A 22,421-nucleotide genomic window follows, 5' to 3' on the forward strand; every position below is an offset into this window, starting at 1 on the left:
AAATATTCGTCAATGCTACAGTGAGAACACTTAGGCCAAATGTATATATAATAAAATTAAAAACCTGCACACTCTCTCAAGTTCTTACTTTATGATTATGAGGACCCTCCGATTACAATTTGCCTGCACTGATTACAAACAGCAGTGGCCACAAGTAGCTTTATTCATTGAGAAGAGCAGCTGGACGAGGTGATTTACAAGATAACCTATCAGCGTTTACTTTAAGCATGAAAAAGTAAAATCCTGAATGATTTCGAGGATGTTGAAATGTTATAGCACTGATCTATGTTTACCCTTCAGGGTACATCCTAGATAAGCTCCATCCTTGAAAGTAAAACTTTAAAAATGAAATAAATGGCAGATTCCAAATTGCTACACAGGAACAAGTGACTATTTTATGATCTAAACAATGGCTGTTCTTGAAACTCCATTTCAGGCATTTTTCCACTTTTAAGCATGATTCGCACGGGACTAAAAACCAGGTGTCCTCAGAGTTGGTCAGAAGCTGAGGACATCTAGTAAGTTCCCAGACTCGTTTTTATCAAGGAAAGTCAGTAAATTCAAAATGAAATGCAATGTTGTGGCCAGAGAAGGCACTTTTGTGCATGTATTGTACACAATGGGAGCCACATGTTCCAACCCCTATGCCGGTGATGGATCTGTCATGCGGCACAATTAATGTTAGTGTGACATGGCATTTGTTTAACCTGTCATAACCGGTTCTGCACGGGCACTATGTGGGGCTTTCACTATTAGTGAAATACAGCTGTTCACCAGTGTGTTATTGTCCTTAGAAAATGGTTTGTGGTGTCTGGATAAGGAACCGAGATCCAAACCATTGGTTGTACACTTTTAACCAAAGTCTCCAAGCCATTTCTAAAACAAACAAACAAAACAAACACAATGTAAAGCCAAGACCACAGAGAACCATGATCAATCTGTCTGCCTGCAAATTCATCACACTTCTTTACACATCTATCTAGGACCATTAGGACAACGAATGCTTTCTCTTTAACCACTCTGTAAATAGTTAAAAGGAAGTGATCAGTCATATACTGCATCATTTGGAGCTCTTCTCCATTCATTCTATTTTATTATTTTTTTTAAAAATCACATTAAAGTTCAACATGTTTGGCAGTGGGTTTCCTCATCACTGAGGATGAATGCCATGAATGAATATGTATGTTGTTGTCTACTCATAAATGTGTAAATATGCATATCAGTTTGACCAAATTCACCCCGCTCTCCCCTTCACAGAATCATTTACATCGTGAACTGTTCTCTGGCTGTCAGATATTATCCTGCAGCTTTCCTGGCATGAAATGCTTAATAGATTACTGACTGACTCTCCGTGTAACATTCCCACTGGTTTACGAGCCCAGACTAATGTCTGGTCGACATCAAATACAGAATAAACAGGCATTACATTCCTTAAATTATTATGATGTGATCTTTCATTCATCTTGAAACTTCATACTGGCTAGAGCATGAAACCAAGGATATGGCTAATGATATTCAGAAACAAATTAATTAAATAACAAAATAAAAGTTTGAATTTATTCTGCAGCCTCACATACATTCGTTCAATAGCATTGCCCTTTGTTTTACTGTAAAACTGCCGATTACAAAAGCTGATTAGTTGCAGGTCAGTATAGCTTCTCATCAACTAATTACAAGATGTATATGGTTGAATCTGTATTCCCCCGTCTAAGACACACTGCAACTGATGATAGTGACTTTAAATGTAAATCACTTAGGATTCTGCTTATGCCAAGCTATATATGTTGAAGTATTGCTATTTTACATTTACTGTTAGAATTCTAATGGGAACTATGACAGGACGGGTGAGGTTGGTGACGTCAGGCCAGAAGCAGGAACTGCAAACATGTACAGGTATTCGGGTGTGTAACAGGGAAGATCTGGACTGACTATTTGGCACATCAGTATTACTGCAGGTAGAGGGCAGCAGTCTCGTGGGATCCGCCTGTCGGTCATGGCGATGACACGGAGAGGTGGGGAAGAGGGTGTGTGTGCTTTCCCTCTCTCTGAGTGGCTGAGGGGCAGGCCTTGGGAGACTGCTCGGCCCATAAGATCTGGCTTGGTTGTGCACTCGGGTGGCAGTGTTTGGGGAACACACAGTGACACTGATGAAAGACGTCAGTTTTAAAAACAAAACGAAGCAAACCTGGCTGGGGAAAACAGCCGGCCTTAAAATAATTTAAAGAGGAAATAAATAACAAAAATCACCACGTACCCGAGGGGCCGTGCTTAGTTGTACGGGGAAATCCGGCCATCCCAGTGTATAGGGTAACTAAGCGTAGGATGGAGGCTCGTTCTGACCGGCTTAGCGGCAGTGGGGGCACTGCGTAAGCACCACTTTTGTTTGTAGTTTTATTACTGTGTTTTATTTTCCCTTTTTCTTTCGCCTTTGGTTTTCATTATTATTTACGAGCACTTGTTGTGTCTATACCTGTATTGGTAAACACCGTGGTTCTGGTTACTGTTTTCAGTATCAAATCCACGGACAACAGCGCCATCTACTGTACCAAATAAATCAGTGTGCCTGAGCGGCGTTACAAATAATGTACTGTCTCCTTGTGTCAGTGAATTGCCCACCACCCTTCCACAGGGTGCAAAGCGCACTGCAGCACTATTTATATTACAACAAAAATAAAATAAAATACTTAAAACAGAAAAAAACTGCTCACAAAGCAAAAGAACTTTAAACAAAACACAAATCTAGAACACAAAAAAACAAAAACAGACCCAAGGTCAGGCTGGGCAGTTGCCTTCACTGTTCCTAGACTTTCAGTTTCGTTTTAACTTTACTGTTTCTCCCGTCTCTCTCGCACACACGTTCCTCCTCTGAAGACCCACCTTCAACAGGGAGAGCTGCAGGCTTTTTATACTGGTGACCTTCTCCCATTTAGCAACAATTAAATCAATGAATTACATTTGGGAGATGGGTCACCTGCTGCACGAGTTTTGTGTGGATGGGGCTTCCCAATCCATGCTGCCAAAAAAACAACAAAAGATAATATTTAAATCAAACACCCTGCCCCTTTAAATCGTGTTATTTTTTAAAACAAATGCTTTTTTGTTTTATATACAGTAGGCTCTTTCATATTTTGGAATTCTAAAATGTTGATTGTTGTACCTGAATACTTGATCCATACAGTGCAAGGAAGTACCCTGGGGCTATTTGACGAAGAAAACAAACATACAGGTAAAATCCAAAAACAAATGAGATTATATATATATATATATATATATATATATATATATATATATATATATATATATATATATATATATAATTTCTCTCGACCAGTAATGACAATACAATTTGGCGTTTAAGGACAATATATTACTTCTGAAAAGTGATTATTACAGCATATTTAACAGAACGGCAATATCATAAGAACATAAGAAACGAGAGGAGGCCATTCGGCCCATCTTACTCATTTGGTTGTTAGTAGCTTATTGATCCCAGAATCTCATCAAGCAGCTTCTTGAAGGATCCCAGGGTGTCCGCTTCAACAACAGTACTGGGGAGTTGGTTCCAGACCCTCACAATTCTCTGTGTAAAAAAGTGCCTCCTATTTTCTGTTCTGAATGCCCCTTTATTTAATCTCCATTTGTGACCCCTGGTCCTTGTTTCTTTTTTCAGGTTGAAAAATTCCCTTGGGACGACACTATCAATACCTTTTAGAATTTTTAATGCTTGAATCAGATCGCTGCGTCGTCTTCTTTATTCAAGACTGAACAGATTCAATTCTTTTAGACTGCATATGACATGCCTTTTAACCAGGAATAATTCTGGTCGCTCTTCTTTGCACTCTTTCTAGACTAGTAATATCCTTTTTGTAGCGAGGTGACCAGAACTGAACACAATATTCTAGATGAGGTCTTACTAATGCATTGTAAAGTTTTAACATTACCTCCCTTGATTTAAATTCAACACTTAGATGAAGACATTTCTGAGTCAACATAAACTCCTAGATCTTTTTCATAGCTTCCTTCTTCAATTTCGATATCTCCCATATGATATTTATAATGTACATTTTTATTGCCTGCGTGCAGTACCTTACACTTTTCTCTATTAAATGTCATTTGCCATGTGTCTGCCCAGTTCTGAATGCTGTCTAGACCATTTTGAATGACCTTTGCTGCTGCGACGGTGTTTGCCACTCCTCCTATTTTTGTGTTGTCTGCAAATCTAACAGGTTTGCTTACTATACCAGAATTAGGAAGATTAGGAAGAGCATTGGACCTAATATTGATCCCTGTGGTACTCCACTGGTTACCTCGCTCCATTTTGAGGTTTCTCCTCTAATCAGTACTTTCTGTTTTCTACATGTTAACCACTCCCTAATTCATGTGCATGCATTTCCTTGAATCCCTACTGCATTAAGTTTGAAAATGAATCTTTTAATGCGGGACTTTGTCAAAAGCTTTCTGGAAATCTAAATAAATCATGTCATATGCTTTTCAATTATCCATAATATCATGTAATTCTTAAAAAAAAAAAAAAAAAAAAAAAAAAAAAAAAAAAAAAGGTCTGTTTGGTGGGCATTTACTACATTATTATTATTATTATTGTTATTATTATTATTATTATTATTATTATTATTATTATTTATTTCTTAGCAGACGCCCTTATCCAGGGCGACTTACAGTCGTAAACAAAAATACATTTCAAGAATCACAGTACAAGTAATAATACAATTAAGAGCAAGATAAATACAATGACTTTGGTTCTAGCAAGTACAAGTATAACAAAATACGATTCAATAACGGAGCAGATAACAGTGTCGGTGATAGTTACATCAGGATATAATTAAATACAAAATACTACAGATTAAATAACACTTTTGACAGATTACAGTACTCTAAAGTACAGGATTAAATGCAGAAAAATAGGGGGCAGATAAGAGCAAGTAAAGCGCATTTAAAGGAAGGGTGATATGTGTCCCAGGGGGAAAAACTGAGGAGTTCTACAGGTGCTGTCTGAAGAGGTGAGTCTTGAGAAGGCGCCGGAAGGTGGTCAGGGACTGGGCAGTCCTGACATCTGTAGGAAGGTCATTCCACCACTGCGGGGTGAGGGTGGAGAAGAAGCGGGCTCTGGAGGCAGGGGAGCGTAAAGGAGGTAGAGCCAGTCTTCTAGTGCAGGAGGAGCGGAGAGGTCGAGTGGGGGTGTAGGGAGAGATGAGGGTCTGGAGGTAGCTGGGTGCAGTCTGGCCAAGGCATCTGTAGGCTAGTACATCCTTGTACATGCATGTACATGTGATCATAAGTGTCAAATGACAGAATTCTGTTCTCAGGTTGGTTGATTGCAAGTTGTAGTATGAACACAGAAACCCTTCATATTCCATACTAACAATGCATCCCACCTGTAGTAACATGTTGTAAGCTTTACATACTGCACACCATCCTACCAATACTACTGTATTCCTTCGAATTTAAGACGCAGCCCAAATTTACCAACCTCAATTTCAGGAAAAAATAAAACATCAACTAAATATGCATTTACAAAGATATTTTTACCTCAATTATGCTGTTGTATCGTACACAACTGACATGAAACAGTGTTGTTGTAGATTAACCACGGAGCTCGTTTATTGTGCCAAGTACTGTATCACACATCCCGGCAATAGCAAGCATGACATCAGGCAACATGTAACCCAGCAACCACAACAGCACTGACTGCATTGCAAACACAAGTCAGAACCAGTTTTTCTCCCAATTTGTAAACTGTGGTATTGCTTGGCATGTCAAAGAATACAGGGGTCTGATCAGCATTTCCGATTAATTCAGATTAATTCAGTACTTTGTATGCTGGCATAAAGGAAGACGAAAAAAATGTATACAGACATTTAGGAAAATTAAGCATTTTGTTGTCATTCCTCTCACTTTGTTGCTATGCTGGCCCTAACATAGAAACCAATTCTGATAATTTACAAATTAAGAATCAAATGATCCTTGCTATGTGTGCAGGAAGAAAGAAAATTAGTTAGGAAATTGGAATTGCAAAAGGGCACCTAGAGGCGTCACCTTCGTAACAATTATGCCTCATTTTAATTGGGTTCACACAGAACTTTACTTCACTTTGTTTAAACTGTAAATCTGTTTGACAAATACATTCTTGTTGCTGCAGAAAGAAATATAAAAATTGACAAATGACTGCTAATAAGTCCCACTCCTCGAAATGACTCTTGTAACAAATTTGCACACCCAATTAGTTTTACTTCAAGGTGAACTCAAGTGCTAACATGGCACTAATAAATGGGCATGTTTCAGTATTAACATGATATGCTGCAGGCATGTTTGATTCTAAATTAGCTTCTGTTTCCTACATTCAACTCTCATAGCCCCATGCACTAACAATTTTTTAATGAACTTGGAGTGATGTTTCTTTGTATTTTAAAACATTAAAATATCCTTCCAAGATTCCACCAGAAAACCACTGACAATGCTAATAACACACCAAAAGTGAATTCTCTCATTAGGATCAGCAGTTAAAATGAGCTTAAGTCTGTTCCTGATTAAAAAATACGAAATTCAACCTTTGCTTGCACATAGACCTTAAATATGAAACAGATTAAGTTAGCCAACACTGTGAAATTAAAAAGACTACACTGGTTCGCTTATAAGGTGAAGTCATTTCTTTCATTCAATGTCTGCGTCAATTTTTGTTTGGCATTGTTTCTTCGTATTTTTTTTATATGATTATAAGTCAGTTTACTATGTATCTACCAGATATTCCGTGTGAAATCATTTTTCTATGAAGGCACTCAAATGCAACCTTGAAATAATACACCCACATTGACTCCCTTTATGGCGCAGCAGTATGGAATGTGCAATATTCCAAACAGTCTTCTCTGCCTTAACCTTTTGTAAACTTCTTTGCTTTTTCTCAAATGTTTATGACAATTCTATGAAGAAACATGCGTTACAATAGCCAAAACGAGTGCAGTATTCCAGTACCATTGCTTCCATACTATTATTATTTTATTTCATAGCAGACACCCTTATCCAGGGTGACTTACAATTGTTACAAGATATCACATTATTTTTTTTTTTACATACAATTACATTATTTTTACATACAATTACCCATTTATACAGTTGTTTTTTTACTGGAGCAATCTAGGTAAAGTACCTTGCTCAAGGGTACAGCAACATTGTCCCCCAGCTGGGATTGAACCCACGACCCTCCAGTCAGGAGTCCAGAGCCCTAACCACTACTCCACACTGCTGCCCTATAATTTATCAAACTTTCAAAAGTCTGAGTCAATAAACACTGAAAGCAATACCAGAGGTTATCCAGCTATTCAGAACTGAATACTGACAGTGAGACACAAGATATTTTGTGCATCAATACAGCTATAAGAAAAAACTAAAACAAATTCTGATATGCTTGAATTAATCCTTGGGAAGATATTCGATCAATACCATCTAGCAAGCTGCATCATAATGTTTAAATAAATATTTTGATGTTTAAGTATATCAAGCATTTAAATTCATAACAGTACTAAACTGTCAATTTTGTAGACATAGGATGTATGGGATCTGAAAATATTCTTCTGTCCTAAAGGTACAGATAAATGCAATGTTCTGGGTTGGACTGGAAAGCCTAAAGGCAAACCTCAATACTGAAAACATCTAACAAAATGCCAATAACTCATTGGTCTAGTTAATACATTTTTAATCCCCCACTACACTCAAGTGGTTTTAAAATGAAGAGACTCTCATTTCAAAATAATCCATACTTGATGCATGCCTACTGTATGCGTAACCCAATTTAAGTCATCTGTATAGTTTCATTAACAATGGAACGAGAGATAAATTCATAAGAGAGAACCTTTAAATTCTTTCACATACTGTGTTGAAATTAATCTCCAAATGCTTCTGTCTAACTCATAAAGGTGTAATGAGTTTAATAAAGTTTAAGACTATTAGACAATCATAGAGGACAGGGAGTGCATTCAACTTTCTAATTTTAAGATTTTACTGATACACAGATAAAAAAACTCCCCAACAAAACCAAAACAAATTAAACCAGTGGGTTATCCTATAAACACTGAAAGAACTTCAGGGACAACTGATTATTTTGTGTTCCCACCTTGAGAGTGTTTATTACACAGTTCCTGGCACCAAAACTAAAAAAAATATATATATATATATATAAAAAAACACCACAATAATGAACTGGTGAATTCAGTTATTGGACAATATAGAAACATGAAAAAAGAGAAATATAATCTACAAAAAACAGTGAAACTGCACAGAAATAATGATGCATAATGGTGTCTCAGGGTGCTGCACAATGTGAATAAACAACATCAGGAACATAGCAATAACAAAAATAATAAAACAAAACCAACAATAAACTTATTCAAAAATACATTTAAAACAGCTAAAATACAAATAAAAACCAATTCCTAAGATCATAAAAACAATAATTACAAAAAAACATTAACAGTTTTAAGAGCAGCTCCACAGGATCACTGTAAAAAGGCTGCCGAGAACACATTTGTCTTAAGAGCTGATTTAAAATTCAACACTGATGTGGAGTCCTGAATGCAGCTGGGCAGAGTTCTGAGCTATACCTTCAGAGGTGATTTCCAGATTCCCTGTGTACCTTTAGACCAGTGGCCGTCCATTTACGTTCAACCCAACGCCCCACTCTTTTTAGGTCTCTAAGATGTAAATTATACCAGGGAGAAGTGCGATCCTGATGAATTAATCTAGTTTTTATCGGAGCAACTGTATTTAAGACATTGGACAAGTTAGGATTGTAAAGCAGAACTGCTTCAGAAACATCTATAGTAGCAATCTGGTTTGTAGAAGCATTAAGTAGAGTCTGGATAAGGACAGATGGAGTAAGCTTATTTTTGGAACAATAAGAAATATACTTTGTATCTGGGGGAAGGGGGGTTCAGATTAGCAGTCAGCAAAAAGTGATCAGAAATAGTAATACTTAGATTAGATAATTCCAAACCCTGGGAAATCAGCAGATCTAATATGTGACCATGAATATGAGTAGCAGAAGTAACCGACTGAACAAATCTCAGTGAATCTAAAAGGAACAAATATCCTGAGCCACAACTGAAGTAGGAGAATCAACATGAATGTTGAAATCCCCCGTGATGAGAACTTTACCTGCACCGGTACAGAAAAAAGAAGCAAAATCTGAAAATTCACTGATAAAGGAAAGATTGTATTTTGGGGGACGATAAATAATAGAGAGAATCAGAGAAGATTACAATGGTGCCCTTTGTTTAGGTGTAGCCCCAGGCAGCCAGCACAATAAAGGGCTGGGGAAAATCTATATTTTAAAATAAAATTAATGATCGCCTGGAGCACTTCTTACAAGGCATGAACTGAACAGTTTTAACTTGGATGGATATTGGGCAAGTAATGGTTTGAAACCCTTTCTTCAACCTGCAATGCAGACTTCCTTTGTGGGTCAAAATGGAAATAAACTCCAATGAGCAAGAACCCCGGGTAATATATGCCAGTCAGTTCTTTTACATAGCAGAAAGACTGACTTTTTTAAATATTTAGTTCCTTCTCTTTTACAATCTGTTGCAAAAGCACCATAAATTTTAAAGTAACTGTTCCGGCTCCTGGCTTATGAAAGGTGATAAAACCAAGAGTCATTTATAAAGGGACAGAACACCATACAGTGGAGTGATGATAACCTATAGCCATACATACTGTGAATGATCAAATCTGACACCATAGAAGTAGGAAAAGCAACAAGCTTACTATCTTTTGGTTTTATCTCCAGTTCAAGGATTCAGACGTGCTTGTATTGTGCCTACCTGTTGTCCGAGGGAAGCAGTGAGAGCAATGCCAAAGCTGAAAGCTTTCTTCTTTCTGGCTGCGTAATGTTGTCCATTCGGTCCACCCACATCTCAATCAAGCTGCCCAAGAGCTGATCCATCTTTGTCCGGGAAATAGAAAGAAAAAAAAGACTGAATTTGACAATATTGTACAGAAGGATAAAAGCGTCTGCTAAATGACAAATTCATAATAATAGTAATAATAATAATAATAATAATAATAATAGGAACAACTATGCCACTCTTAAAACTACGAGAATACTCATCAACTACTAAAAGTGAAATATGTATTAGCCAGTTTCCTATAGCGTACATTCAAGTTCGCGCTGATTGGCCGTCGGCGACATGTTCAGCTTGTTTTAGACGGAACTACAGATATTTTTCTTTGCCAATTTCACGTTTGTGTGGAAAATTGGACTGTCAAATCAGGACTAACATCATAGGGAGAAAAGAGAAAAAGTTGGGAGAAAAGCACAATGAAACCCTGACTGGAGATTCTGCGCGGTAAGTTTTCATATCCACCGTACTTGTACAAGACATCACAAAGACAGAGAAGGCATGTTTTGCAAACTCGAATGAAGCTGGTACCATTTGAATTTATCAAATGTATTGCTCATCAAATAAACTGGAGCTTCCAAAATCTTTCTGCTTTAATCACGGTTCAGGAAACCTGGAATCCCTAGATCATCAGATCCTCTTTACAGTACAAAAAGCCAACCTTTGTTCAAAGTATTGTAAAATATTTTAATTCATTCTAATATATTCTATTACTCATCAAAAAAAAAAAAAAAAAAGAATTAACAATGATTAAAACCCCCAAAATTGATTATACTGTATTACATTTAATAAAATTATAATCCCAATCATACAATTCATCCCATGCCCTGTGGGACCTGAAATTTAAAACTACAGATAAAAAGGTTAATGAAAAAGTTATTCCCATAACTTTGTTATAAGTGCGTAACTAAAATTACTTTTTAATGCCAATAAATAAATGTACAATCTAAATAGCACAAATTAATTTAGATTAAAAAAAAACTGCATTTAAAAAGGTGTCACTATTTGCCCAATTCAGTTTCGCAGCTGGATGCAGTAAGAATACCAATGACCAACTGTGCCTGCAATTGCATGGAAAGCTTTATTTAAAAAGGAAGGTCACTTTGCATATTTGTTAAATCTGTAATATGTACAGCAACATGTGAGGTTTATGAATACCCAACATACAGAACTCCACCAACCACTTGAGGTCTACCATGTTATTATTATTACATTTCTCAGCAGACGCCCTTATCCAGGGCGAATTACAATTATTACAAGATATCACATTATTTTTACATACAATTACCCATTTATACAGCTGGGGTTTTTACTGGAGCAATCTAGGTAAAGTACCTTGCTCAAGGGTACAATAGCAGTGTCAGGAGTCCAGAGCCCTAACCACTACTCCACACTGCTGCCCATGTAAATCTGTCCGAATGAAAGTTTGAGAATACATTTATAAAACACAGTTACTGTAACTATTTATCCATATCAATCTCAGTAGAGTGTGCTATCCCGTATTTCTTTTTATTTCTCGGTTTGTTTTTTTAACCAGGCAAGCTATCCCCTGGATCTATGTCTGTTCTGTGAAGAGTCACACTTATGTGCACTCGTTTAAAAGGGAGCAAGTACAGTATGTATAAAATATTAAGCTGATTTGAAGTCCAGAAAAAAGCAGTCAATATACAATTGACAGCAAATGTAGTAGTAGTGTTAATAGTAAGTCTCAGATTATTATTAACATTGAGAGAGAAAGTTACCTGTATCTAGTTGTAAGATAAAACATTCCCGACAGAGTAAGGCAAAGATCTATTTTAACTTATACATTTAAAGAAATTACCAAAGATGAGCTGATTTGCAATAACGCAACAATGAGCGGGAACAAAGACACAGTTGGAGTGTACCTTTCCTTCTTGTTGAACTAGTTTTACACTGAGCAACACAACTGATCCAAAGGTTAAACACCATCTTCCTCCAGCCTGGAAATTGATCTTTTTTTCTCTCATACAAAAGCATGGAACATGGAGGGAAAATCATTTAGGGGCAGCAGTGTGGAGTAGTGGTTAGGGCTCTGGGCTCTTGACCGGAGGGTTGTGGGTTCAATCCCAGGTGGGGGACACTGCTGCTGTACCCTTGAGCAAGGTACTTTACCTAGATTGCTCCAGTAAAACCCTAACTGTATAAATGGGTAATTGTATGTAAAAAATAATGTGATATCTTGTAACAATTGTAAGTCACCCTGGATAAGGGTGTCTGCTTATTAATAAATAATAATAATAATAATAATATACATGGAAATAAAAATTACACTGACCTTCTGTGTCAACATGTCCATGCAAAATAAATCCATCAAAAAGACAACAAAATATACAGTTGTTATAGCCCCAAGGCAAATTGTGATACCAGTAATACATATACTGTACTAAACATAAAATAATACTACCTACAGAGAGTGGTTGCAATTTAAAAAAAAGTAACAATAGATATAATAAACTGAAGTGTTTTACTGCTTGTGTCACAAGAAAGAATATTTATTTTTGGTCATGAAACAGATAGAAAATATATTACAACTAGGAAAAGATTATATTTTTCCTCTGCTGGGATATTACTTAGGATTTCATACTGTAACCAAGAACTGCTTATATTAAAAACATAAATACTAGGGCACCATTGAATTAAACAGAAAAACCAAGCCCATGAAAACAAATATTGATGAATGACTTGAATGGACAAAGGAAGGTTGTTCAGTGAAGCTCAAATCAAGCGCAAGGCAAGTGAAGGGAGATTTAGAGAAATCTGACAAATCAACATTGGATGAACACAAACCGAGGACCATAATGATTGCAAAGATTATAAAAACAGGAACTGAACTGTACATTACATTACTCTGGAGTAAATGAGTAGTAAAAAAATACCTTTCATTCCAAAAAAGCCAATTCAAAAGTACAGAAAATGAACAAGAACAGTGACAAGGTAAACAGTGGCTATCCAACACCATTTTTTTTTTGGTGATACACATAAAAATAAAAGCTTTGGACAACTACAAGAAATGTCAACAGGAATAAAAAAGAGGAGCCTGTTTATGTTTATTTAAAAGCAAATCATTTATGAGAGCTCAACTTTAAAATGTTATCAAATAACTATGTTTACACTCCTTTGACAGAAACATTATCAGTTTTGGTTGGAGTACACCATTTTAGAATTATTGTTGAAACAACCAACATCATAACTGCATCAGATAATACTGTCAAACATTCAGCATCCCAGGTAGCATAATATAAGGGGTATCTCATATCACATCAAATGGTTTGTGAGCTTGAAGTAAATTGGAAATGTGAAAAAAAGACCATACTTTCTTAAAAACAATGTGGCACTGAAACTCTTCACAAGACACATCCTGTAATGGAACGTTATTGAGAATCCTAGAACGCACAAGAAAGGCAGCCAGTCTGTTCTGGGCTGCTGTGTGAAGAGTCCGCTTGCGAGGGTGTGCCTTTCTTTTATACCCTGCTCCCGGCTCTAATTTAATAATAAATCACCAGGTGCAGGGGATAATCACCAATGAAAATTAAACAATTAACAGAAATAATTAAACAATAAAACAAAACCCCCTCCCTGCTGTGTTACAATATATATATATATATATATATATATATATATATATATATATATATAGCACTGAAGTCAGAATAGACACTGCACAGTTAGCAGTTGCTGCATGGCAATACATGTAGCTAAGAATCAAAGAAGCACTTTCTCTGTTCAGCTTGACACAACAACATTACTGGGCTGGGTTTCATAAGAACATAAGAAAGTTTACAAACGAGAGGAGGCCATTCAGACCATCTTGCTCGTTTGGTTGTTAGTAGCTTATTGATCCCAGAATCTCATCAAGCAGCTTCTTGAAGGATCCCTGGGTGTCAGCTTCAACAACATTACTGGGGAGTTGGTTCCAGACCCTCACAATTCTCTATGTAAAAAAGTGCCTCCTATTTTCTGTTCTGAATGTCCCTTTATCTAATCTCCATTTATGACCCCTGGTCCTTTTTTCTTTTTTCAAGTCAAAGAAGTCCCCCGGGTTAACACTGTCTATACCTTTTAGGATTTTGAATGTTTGAATCAGATCGCCGCGTAGTCTTCTTTGTTCAAGACTGAATAGATTCAATTCTTTTAGCCTGTCTGCATACGACATGCCTTTTAAACCCGGGATAATTCTGGTCGCTCTTCTTTGCACTCTTTCTAGAGCAGCAATATCCTTTTTGTAACGAGGTGACCAGACTTGAACAAAATATTCTAGGTGAGGTCTTACTAATGCATTGTAGAGTTTTAACATTACTTCCCTTGATTTAAATTCAACACTTCTCACAATATATCTTGTTAGCCTTTTTTATAGCTTCCCCACATTGTCTAGATGAAGACATTTCTGAGTCAACATAAACTCCTAGGTCTTTTTCATAGTTCCCTTCTTCAATTTCACTATCTCCCATATGATATTTATAATGCACATTTTTATTGCCCGCATGCAATACTTTACACTTTTCTCTATTAAATTTCATTTGCCATGTGTCTGCCCAATTTTGAATGCTGTCTAGATCATTTTGAATGACCTTTGCTGCTTCAACAGTGTCTGCCACTCCTCCTATTTTTGTGTCGTCTGCAAATTTAACGAGTTTGCTTACTATATCAGAGTCTAAATCATTAATGTAGATTAGGAATAGCAGAGGACCTCATACTGATCCCTGTGGTACACCACTGGTTACCTCACTCCATTTCGAGGTTTCTCCTCTAATCAGTACTTTCTGTTTTCTACCTGTTAACCACTCCCTAATCCATGTGCATGCATTTCCTTGAATCCCTACTGCGCTCAGTTTGAGAATTAATCTTTTATGCGGGACTTTGTCAAAAGCTTTCTGGAAATCTAAATAAACCATGTCGTATGCTTTGCAGTTATCCATTTTCAATGTTGCATCCTCAAAAAAAGTCAAGTAGGTTAGTTAGACATGATCTCCCTTTCCTAAAACCATGCTGGCTGTCTCCCAGGATATTGTTACCATATAGGTAATTTTCCATTTTGGATCTTATTATAGTTTCCATAAGTTTACATATAATAGAAGTCAGGCTTATTGGTCTGTAGTTACCTGGTTCGGTTTTGTCTCCCTTTTTGTGGACTGGTATTACGTTTGCTATTTTCCAGTCTGTTGGTACAACCCCTGTGTCAAGAGACTGTTGCATGATTTTGGTTAGCGGTTTGTAAATAACTTATTTCATTTCTTTGAGTACTATTGGGAGGATCTCATCTGGCCCAGGGGATTTGTTTATTTTAAGAGCTCCTAGTCCCTTTAACACTTCTGCCTCTGTTATGCTAAAGTTATTTAAAATTGGATAGGAACAGGTCGACATGTGGGGCATGTTGTCCGTGTCCTCCTTTGTAAAAACCTGTGAAAAGTAATCATTTAATATATTTGCTATTTTTTTTTCTTCATCTATGATTTTGCCATTTGTGTCTCTTAGACATTTAACCTCCTCTTTGAATGTTCTCTTGCTGTTATAATATTGGAAAAACATTTTGGAATTGGTGTGATCCTGTAGCATACAGTAAACAAACATGTGGTGAGAATCAGTTGAATGGCTGATACATTTATATTAAAAGGGTCCATGATAATCAAAATTATATTATTAGGAGCTTATTTTCCAGGTGTTTTTTCCAAGAGAAGTAATCGTGTTTTGCTAGGAAAAGTTGCTTTGTATTTTTGTAATAGAGAAAGCACAACATGGTGTTCAACAAATCAGACTTGGTGCTTGGGGCTCCTGGATTAAAATTCATGCCATGTTACAGACGTCCTTATTTAAATGAATAAAGCTCTTTGCTACAAATCTTACTTTCTTCCCTGAAAAACAGGTTATTGTTTTTTTGTACGACTACACCTAGTTTAGCGAAAGACTGTGAATTGGCTATACCAGCATACAATAACTTTTCTGATTAACAGCAGGGTGCTAGGCAAAAGGAAACTTCTGACAGTTTCAAATGTGATAAAACAGAAAAACTAAAAATGGAATACCTGTACAAAAGTCTGATCAAGTTAAGAAGTTCTTACCTCTTGATGGAACTCCACTGCCATCTGTGTGAGAAGTGAAGAAAAAAAGCTACCATTTTGTAGCAACACTCTTCCCATCACACCCAGGTAAGTAGACATAACTACAGGGTACCTCTGCAAAACAGAAGAAATATCTAATAACTGAACAGCAAAGACTTAAATATAAAACCTAGATGCTGTTAAATAGACCCTATCCCTCCAAGTAATAAGTGTTGTCAGATACAGTATAAATAAGCAATCAAACTTAGGGCCCTGAACTGAAGAAAAAGACCAGTAGGATAATAGCAATGTTGTCTGTAGGGTGTCTGTATAAAAAGCTATTCTTTCACTGAGGAGCCATTCTGTATGTCATTACCAGGGAGCAGTACATGAATAATCAGTTCCACATGAGTCGTTAAGTTATTGAGGTTAACTCCTTAAAATAAAAATTAAACAAATTCTTAAATGTAATTGTATATAATGATATACTATACATGTGGGATTTAGAATTTGCCACATTCTTTTAAATTCAGACTTCACTTCACTTCCATATTCAGATAAGGTTACAGGGTAATTGGGCTTCACACAGTCTGCTAATAAAAAATATGTACATTTTTTGGCATCAGTTATGTTTATCTTTGAAACAAGGGCAATTTGCTCAAACACATATGGGTGCCAAATAATGAAACTGCTACGGCAGATTACGAAAAAATACTATTTTGCTCTTGATGCCATACAATATTACTGCAACTGTCATAAAAGAGAAAGCCGCTGCAAAACCTGCTGGAGTCGTCTGGTCACAAGCTAACTGGGGTCACTTGATATAGAAATGTTTAAATTCCGTATGTGATCTCATAACCTGATACTACCAGTGCATTCTGCTGTTCAAGTAAAAACTAGAAGATGATTTTACATTACGAATTATAAAACAGAAGAATTGAAAAGTAGTATGTTTTTGACATTAGTAACATTTGGTGGCTAACAAACAAAACATTTGTCTGTGTCTGTAATTGTGTGACAGTAACATGAGATAACTGCCCTTACCTCCCCATCTATCACACCTCTGAAGACTGAAGGCAGGAGTGACTGGAACATGTGTGTGCCCAGGGCAGGGTTCACTTTTATGGCAATTTCAACAACCTAATGACAAATAATAAAAAATAATGTTATTTTGCTATTTACACAACACAATAAGCTTACCTCTGCCTATCAGACCTTGCGTGAATTGTGAATTACCTTTGATGCCAAGAAAAACAGAAGCTTTACTGCACTGAAAATGTTCTAAGAAAACCAGGTACATGTTTGATGAATACAGTATGTCTGCACTGAGGGGTTTGTATGGCTCAGATAACTGGCAGCTCACGTCTAGGTCAATGACAGCAATGTTTTGCAGTGCACTTTGGCAGTCGGGATAAATAAAATCTTGTGGCTTTGAGTCAGAACTCTCCGGCCAGGTGTCCAAAACACCAACATCACCATGACAACTGACACTCATTTGCACTCCTAGGCAATCTACAGTATCAGGAAAAGACTAAGTGGCAGACATGGATATTGGTTACATTGCTCTTTCAGCTGCACAGGGGAAGATCCCGCCAAAGGAGGGCTGGGTATCAGCAGTGTAATACAATACGAGGGTCACGATACGATACGTATCATGATACAGTAAATTCAGCATGAAACATAAAAATCACACAATTCTCTCATTTACTTGTGCAAGTGTTTACAATAACACTGGTAAACCACTTTTTGGCAAATGAGCTTCATGACTTGTTTTGCTTTTGTTTCCTGTTTATTCTTTAAAATACATTTCTTTAAAACAATTACAAAATTGGTTGCTATCATATTATATTATATATATATATATATATATATATATATATATATATATATATATATATACACACACACACACACATATATTTTATGTATACACACACACACACACACACACAATTTGAAAAAGGACAACTGCTGCTTTTTCCAGCCAGTTGAAGGACTTGTAATCCGAAACATCCAGATACAGTGCCTATAGAAAGTCTACACCCCCTTTCAAAATTTTCACCTTTTATTGCCTTATAGCCTGGAATTAAAATGCATTAAAATAGTGTTTTTTTTTTCATTTATCTACACATCTACCCCACAACTTCCAAGTGAAAAAATTAATTCTAGAAATTTGAAGAAAATGTATTAAAAATAAAAACTGAAATAGCTTGGTTGGATAAGTGTCCACCCCCCTTGTAATAGCAATCCTAAATTAGCTCAGGTGTAACCAATTGCCTTCAAAATCATACACCAAGTTAAGTGACCTACACCTGTGTTAAATTGTAGCGATTCACATGATTTCAGGATAAATTCAGCAGTTCCTGTAGGTTCCCTCTGCTGGGTAGTGCATTTCAAAGCAAAGACTCAACCATGAGCACCAAGGCGCTTTCAAAAGAACTCCAGGACAAAGTTGTTGAAAGGCACAGATCAGGGGATGGGTATAAAAAAATATCAATGGCCTTCAATATCCTTTGGAGCACGGTCCCTCCAAACTGGATGACCGAGCAAGAAGACGACTGATCAGAGAGGCTACCAAGAGGCCAATGGCAACTTTGCAAACGCTACAGACTTTTATGGCCAAGACTGGTCAAAGTGTGCATTTGACAACAATATCCCAAGCACTCCACAAATCTGGCCTGTATGGTAGGGTGGCAAGAAGGAAGCCATTACTCAAGAAAGCCCACCTTGAATCCTGTTTGAAGTATGCAAATAAAACACTCAGGAGATTCTGTAGCCATGTGGCAAAAAGTTTTGTGGTCTGATGAAACTAAAATGGAACTTTATGACCTAAATGCAAAGCGTTATGTTTGGCACAAACCCAACACAGCGCATCACCCAAAGAACACCATCCCTACTGTGAAGCATGGTGGTGGCAGCATCATGTTATGGGGATGTTTCTCATCGGCAGGGACTAGGGCACTTGTCAGGATAGAAGGGAAAGTGAATGGAGCAAAGTACAGAGAAGTCCTTGAGGAAAACCTGCTGCCCTCTTAAAGAAAGCTGAAACTGGGATGGAAGTTCACCTTTCAGCATGACAACGACCCAAAGCACACAGCCAAAGCTACACTGAAGTGGCTAAGACACAAAAAGGTAAATGTCCTTGAGTGGCCCAGTCCGAGCCCTGACCTAAATCCAATCAAATTTGTGGCATGACTTGTAGACTGCTGTCCATCAACCCTCCCCAAGGAACTTGACAGAGCTTGAACAGTTTTGTAAAGAAGAATGGTCAAATACTGCCAAAAATAGGTGTGCAAAGTTGTTAGAGACCTATCCCAACAGACTCACAGCTATAACTGCTGCCAAAGGTGCTTCCACCAAGTATTAACTCAGGGGGGTGGAGACTTATCCAATTATGATCTTTCAGTTTTGTATTTTTAATATATAATTTTTTTCTCAATAAAAACTTTTTTCTCCTTAACAGTGTGGAGTATGGTGTGTAGATAAGTGGGGAAAAAATCCTCATTTAACCCTTTGCGGTCCTATGTCGAACCTGGTCCGACATTGCAATTTTCCCTTTCCGGTCTGCAAAAAAGTCTCTAGTTGTTTTTTCTCCGGAAAAAGCCAAGAAAACCATTCAATGGCCGAGATCGATAGGAGCCGAAAAAATAAATAAATAAATAAATAAATAAATAAATAAATAAATAAATAAATAAATAAAAGGGGGCGTATCTCATTAATACAGATAGCCCCGGCATCACATAGATAACACAGACATAAACAAACAAGATAGCTGCTTCTGCATCCAGTGCTCAAAGAACATCACAGACATTTGCAGAGCTTTTTTTAGATGTTATAGTAAGAAAATAATGACTTGGATCGCATTATTGAGGAGTTTGGTGATAAAACGAGTGATCAGGAGGTATGTGAAAAAAGCAGCGAACGAGGGGTGGGGCGGGGCTGGAGATGCAGTACTGAGTGTCCTGTTGATATGCAGTGCCTTTTAAACCCGTTTTACTGTGAAAAAAACACACTTAAAACAGCGCTTCTAAAATAAACTGCGCGTGTGAAAATAAATTGGACAGGACGCACCTGAGATGCGCTGAATAAATGGACCGCTAAGGGTTAAATGCATGAAATTCTGAGGCACTGACAACAAAATGTGAAAAAGTTCAAGGGGGTGTAGACTTTCTATAGGCACTGTATAATCGATTTTTTTTTTCTATCAATGATTCACACTTGTGTACCTACATTATATATATAGATATATATATAGTATATATAGTGTTATTTAAGACCTAGCCTAGATGTTATTAGGAAAGCAGATGGGTTGTTAGTATCATGTGAAGTATATTGCAATTACTTAACTTAAACCATGTTATGTTCTCAAGCTATATGTAAAAATATAAGTGTGACCTACAAACAAATGGATGTAGAGTCAGACACCTTCATATACCACACACTCTGATACTCCCAATAGCATAGGTTTCATAACAATTTAATAAGCAGGTTTCCCGAAAATGTAGGTGTGAGATACAGATGAACAAATATACAGACAGACGACACACCCGTATATATATTCCAGAATCTAATACTCTCAATATATTATGCAACATAATGTCATTAGCAAGTGCTAACAGCAAGTAAACAACTTAGGCACACTTTGGAATAACTATGGAGACTTGTTTTGTAACATTAACAAAAAGTGTCCCGTATTCATGCCTCCTAACCTTTTCAATATGACCATGCTATCAAGACAACACACACCTCAGTCATTAAAGCATGAAGGCTGTTTCACTTTGCAGGGTGACTGGATTTTAATATATCAATTAAAAATATTTTAAAATCCATCATGAGTTCTTTTGTTATCACCACACACAGGGCTGTATAGCATTACGACTTCTACTGTGCAGAGGTAATCTTCATTTGCATATTAATAAGAACATATGAAAGGGTTGGGTAAGTAAATAAACCCAATTTACTCTCGTTCTCTTGAGTTAGTGTCTAAAAGTGGTGAGGCAGACCATTCGATTTGTGCCCTCTGTTGCTCTATCGTGAAACACTCAAATATCCAATGATCTCTTGCCATCAATTACAAGGATTAGAATGAATATTTTAATAGCTTCTTCTAATCAGCAATTGTAGCATTTAGCACCTGAAAAATAAACGTCAAGAGGAGCAACCCTATTTGAGCCATAAATAATAAAAAGGTGTCCCAGCTGCATGTTTCGTAATGCTGTCCATATATGTTATATTTCTTTAGTTATTCAATTAATTTGTCTTCCAAACAAAATTCATTTTAATGGAGATCAAAGAGTAGTCTCTGTCGTGACAAACAGAGCCAACATTCAGTCAAAACAAATATGGATACATCGCCTTTCTCCAACGACACAAAACACCAAGTTTTTTTTGGATATTTTGTACTCGCACAGCATACATTCTGCCAAGTCAAAGATAATGTGAATACTGCCAATAGCACTGATTAATGCTCCTGTATTCTATTATTTGTATTGCGTACCTAAACGGTTTCCATGAGCAATGCGATTGTAAGTTATTGAATAAATGGACCAAATGCACATCTCTGGGTCTCCAATAATTATGAATTGCCATCCCAAGGATATACAAAAAAAATAAGTTAGTGTAAGCTCAATTTTACGCGCACTCATAGAAACTGACTTTGGAGCGACACTAAGATATTAAGGAGTTGTGTTGCGCTTGCAGTTCTTGATTCCTTAAGGTGCTGTATTGAGCAATGGAATCTACTTTAACATTAGACACTAAGCAAAGTAGCACAAAACATAGTTTACTTATCTACAGTAACATAAACAAAGTCCTCTATAACTAAAAAGGTGAAAAGATTCATAGTGGGGGCATGAGAAGTATTACTGTAAGATACTTGGTGAGGCTCATTGAAACCAGGCCACACTGACAGGCAAGTACTAATGCGCCTGGCACTGAAACTTTGAAATACTTATTTTACCCAAGGCTCTACAGAAGTACCAGAAAAACAAAACAGGAGAACATTACCCTTAAAAAACATTTCAAATGAAAATGTACTGCAGCATAAAGTACATAAATAGCGAGCTGCGATCAGATAGAAACCCCAATTCAATACTTGATGCACAAAGCCAAAAACTCAATTAAATTTCAGTCTGAATCACTTTTGCTCGAGGCATAATTGTTGAAAACAGATCCCCCTGCAACTCTTGACTTTGCCATTCTCCCTATAAAAATGCATATTGCACATAATATATCCTGGTTCAGCTAATTATATTTACTTCTAATTTCTCAGCCCAAAACCTAACCTTACTGTGTGAAAGCAAAGGAACGTATGTTTCATTGATTTCTCTAAGGGTAAATGCACTACAAAAGCTTAAAATGTATTTTTGGAGAATATATTTTTATATATAGAAAAAACTTACAAGAGCATGACCAATTGCTACAAATGAATGATCTTGAGAAAGTGATGTTGCAATTA

General features: G+C 36.7%; 1 protein-coding gene across 1 annotated transcript in view; it reads right to left on the reverse strand.

Moving 5' to 3' along the window:
• The window catches only part of LOC117400116 (importin-11), a 180,769-nt gene that overhangs the window by 56,491 nt on the left and 101,857 nt on the right, over window positions 1-22,421 (reverse strand). Inside the window, exons 25-27 of the mRNA XM_058990140.1 lie at window positions 17,009-17,104; window positions 15,986-16,099; window positions 9,831-9,952 (exon numbers count right to left, since the gene is read on the reverse strand). Of these exons, the coding sequence (XP_058846123.1) occupies window positions 9,831-9,952; window positions 15,986-16,099; window positions 17,009-17,104 (332 nt within the window). The remainder of the gene's footprint in view (window positions 1-9,830; window positions 9,953-15,985; window positions 16,100-17,008; window positions 17,105-22,421) is intronic.

Source organism: Acipenser ruthenus, chromosome 2, assembly GCF_902713425.1.
Source record: "Acipenser ruthenus chromosome 2, fAciRut3.2 maternal haplotype, whole genome shotgun sequence".
NCBI lineage: Eukaryota > Metazoa > Chordata > Actinopteri > Acipenseriformes > Acipenseridae > Acipenser > Acipenser ruthenus.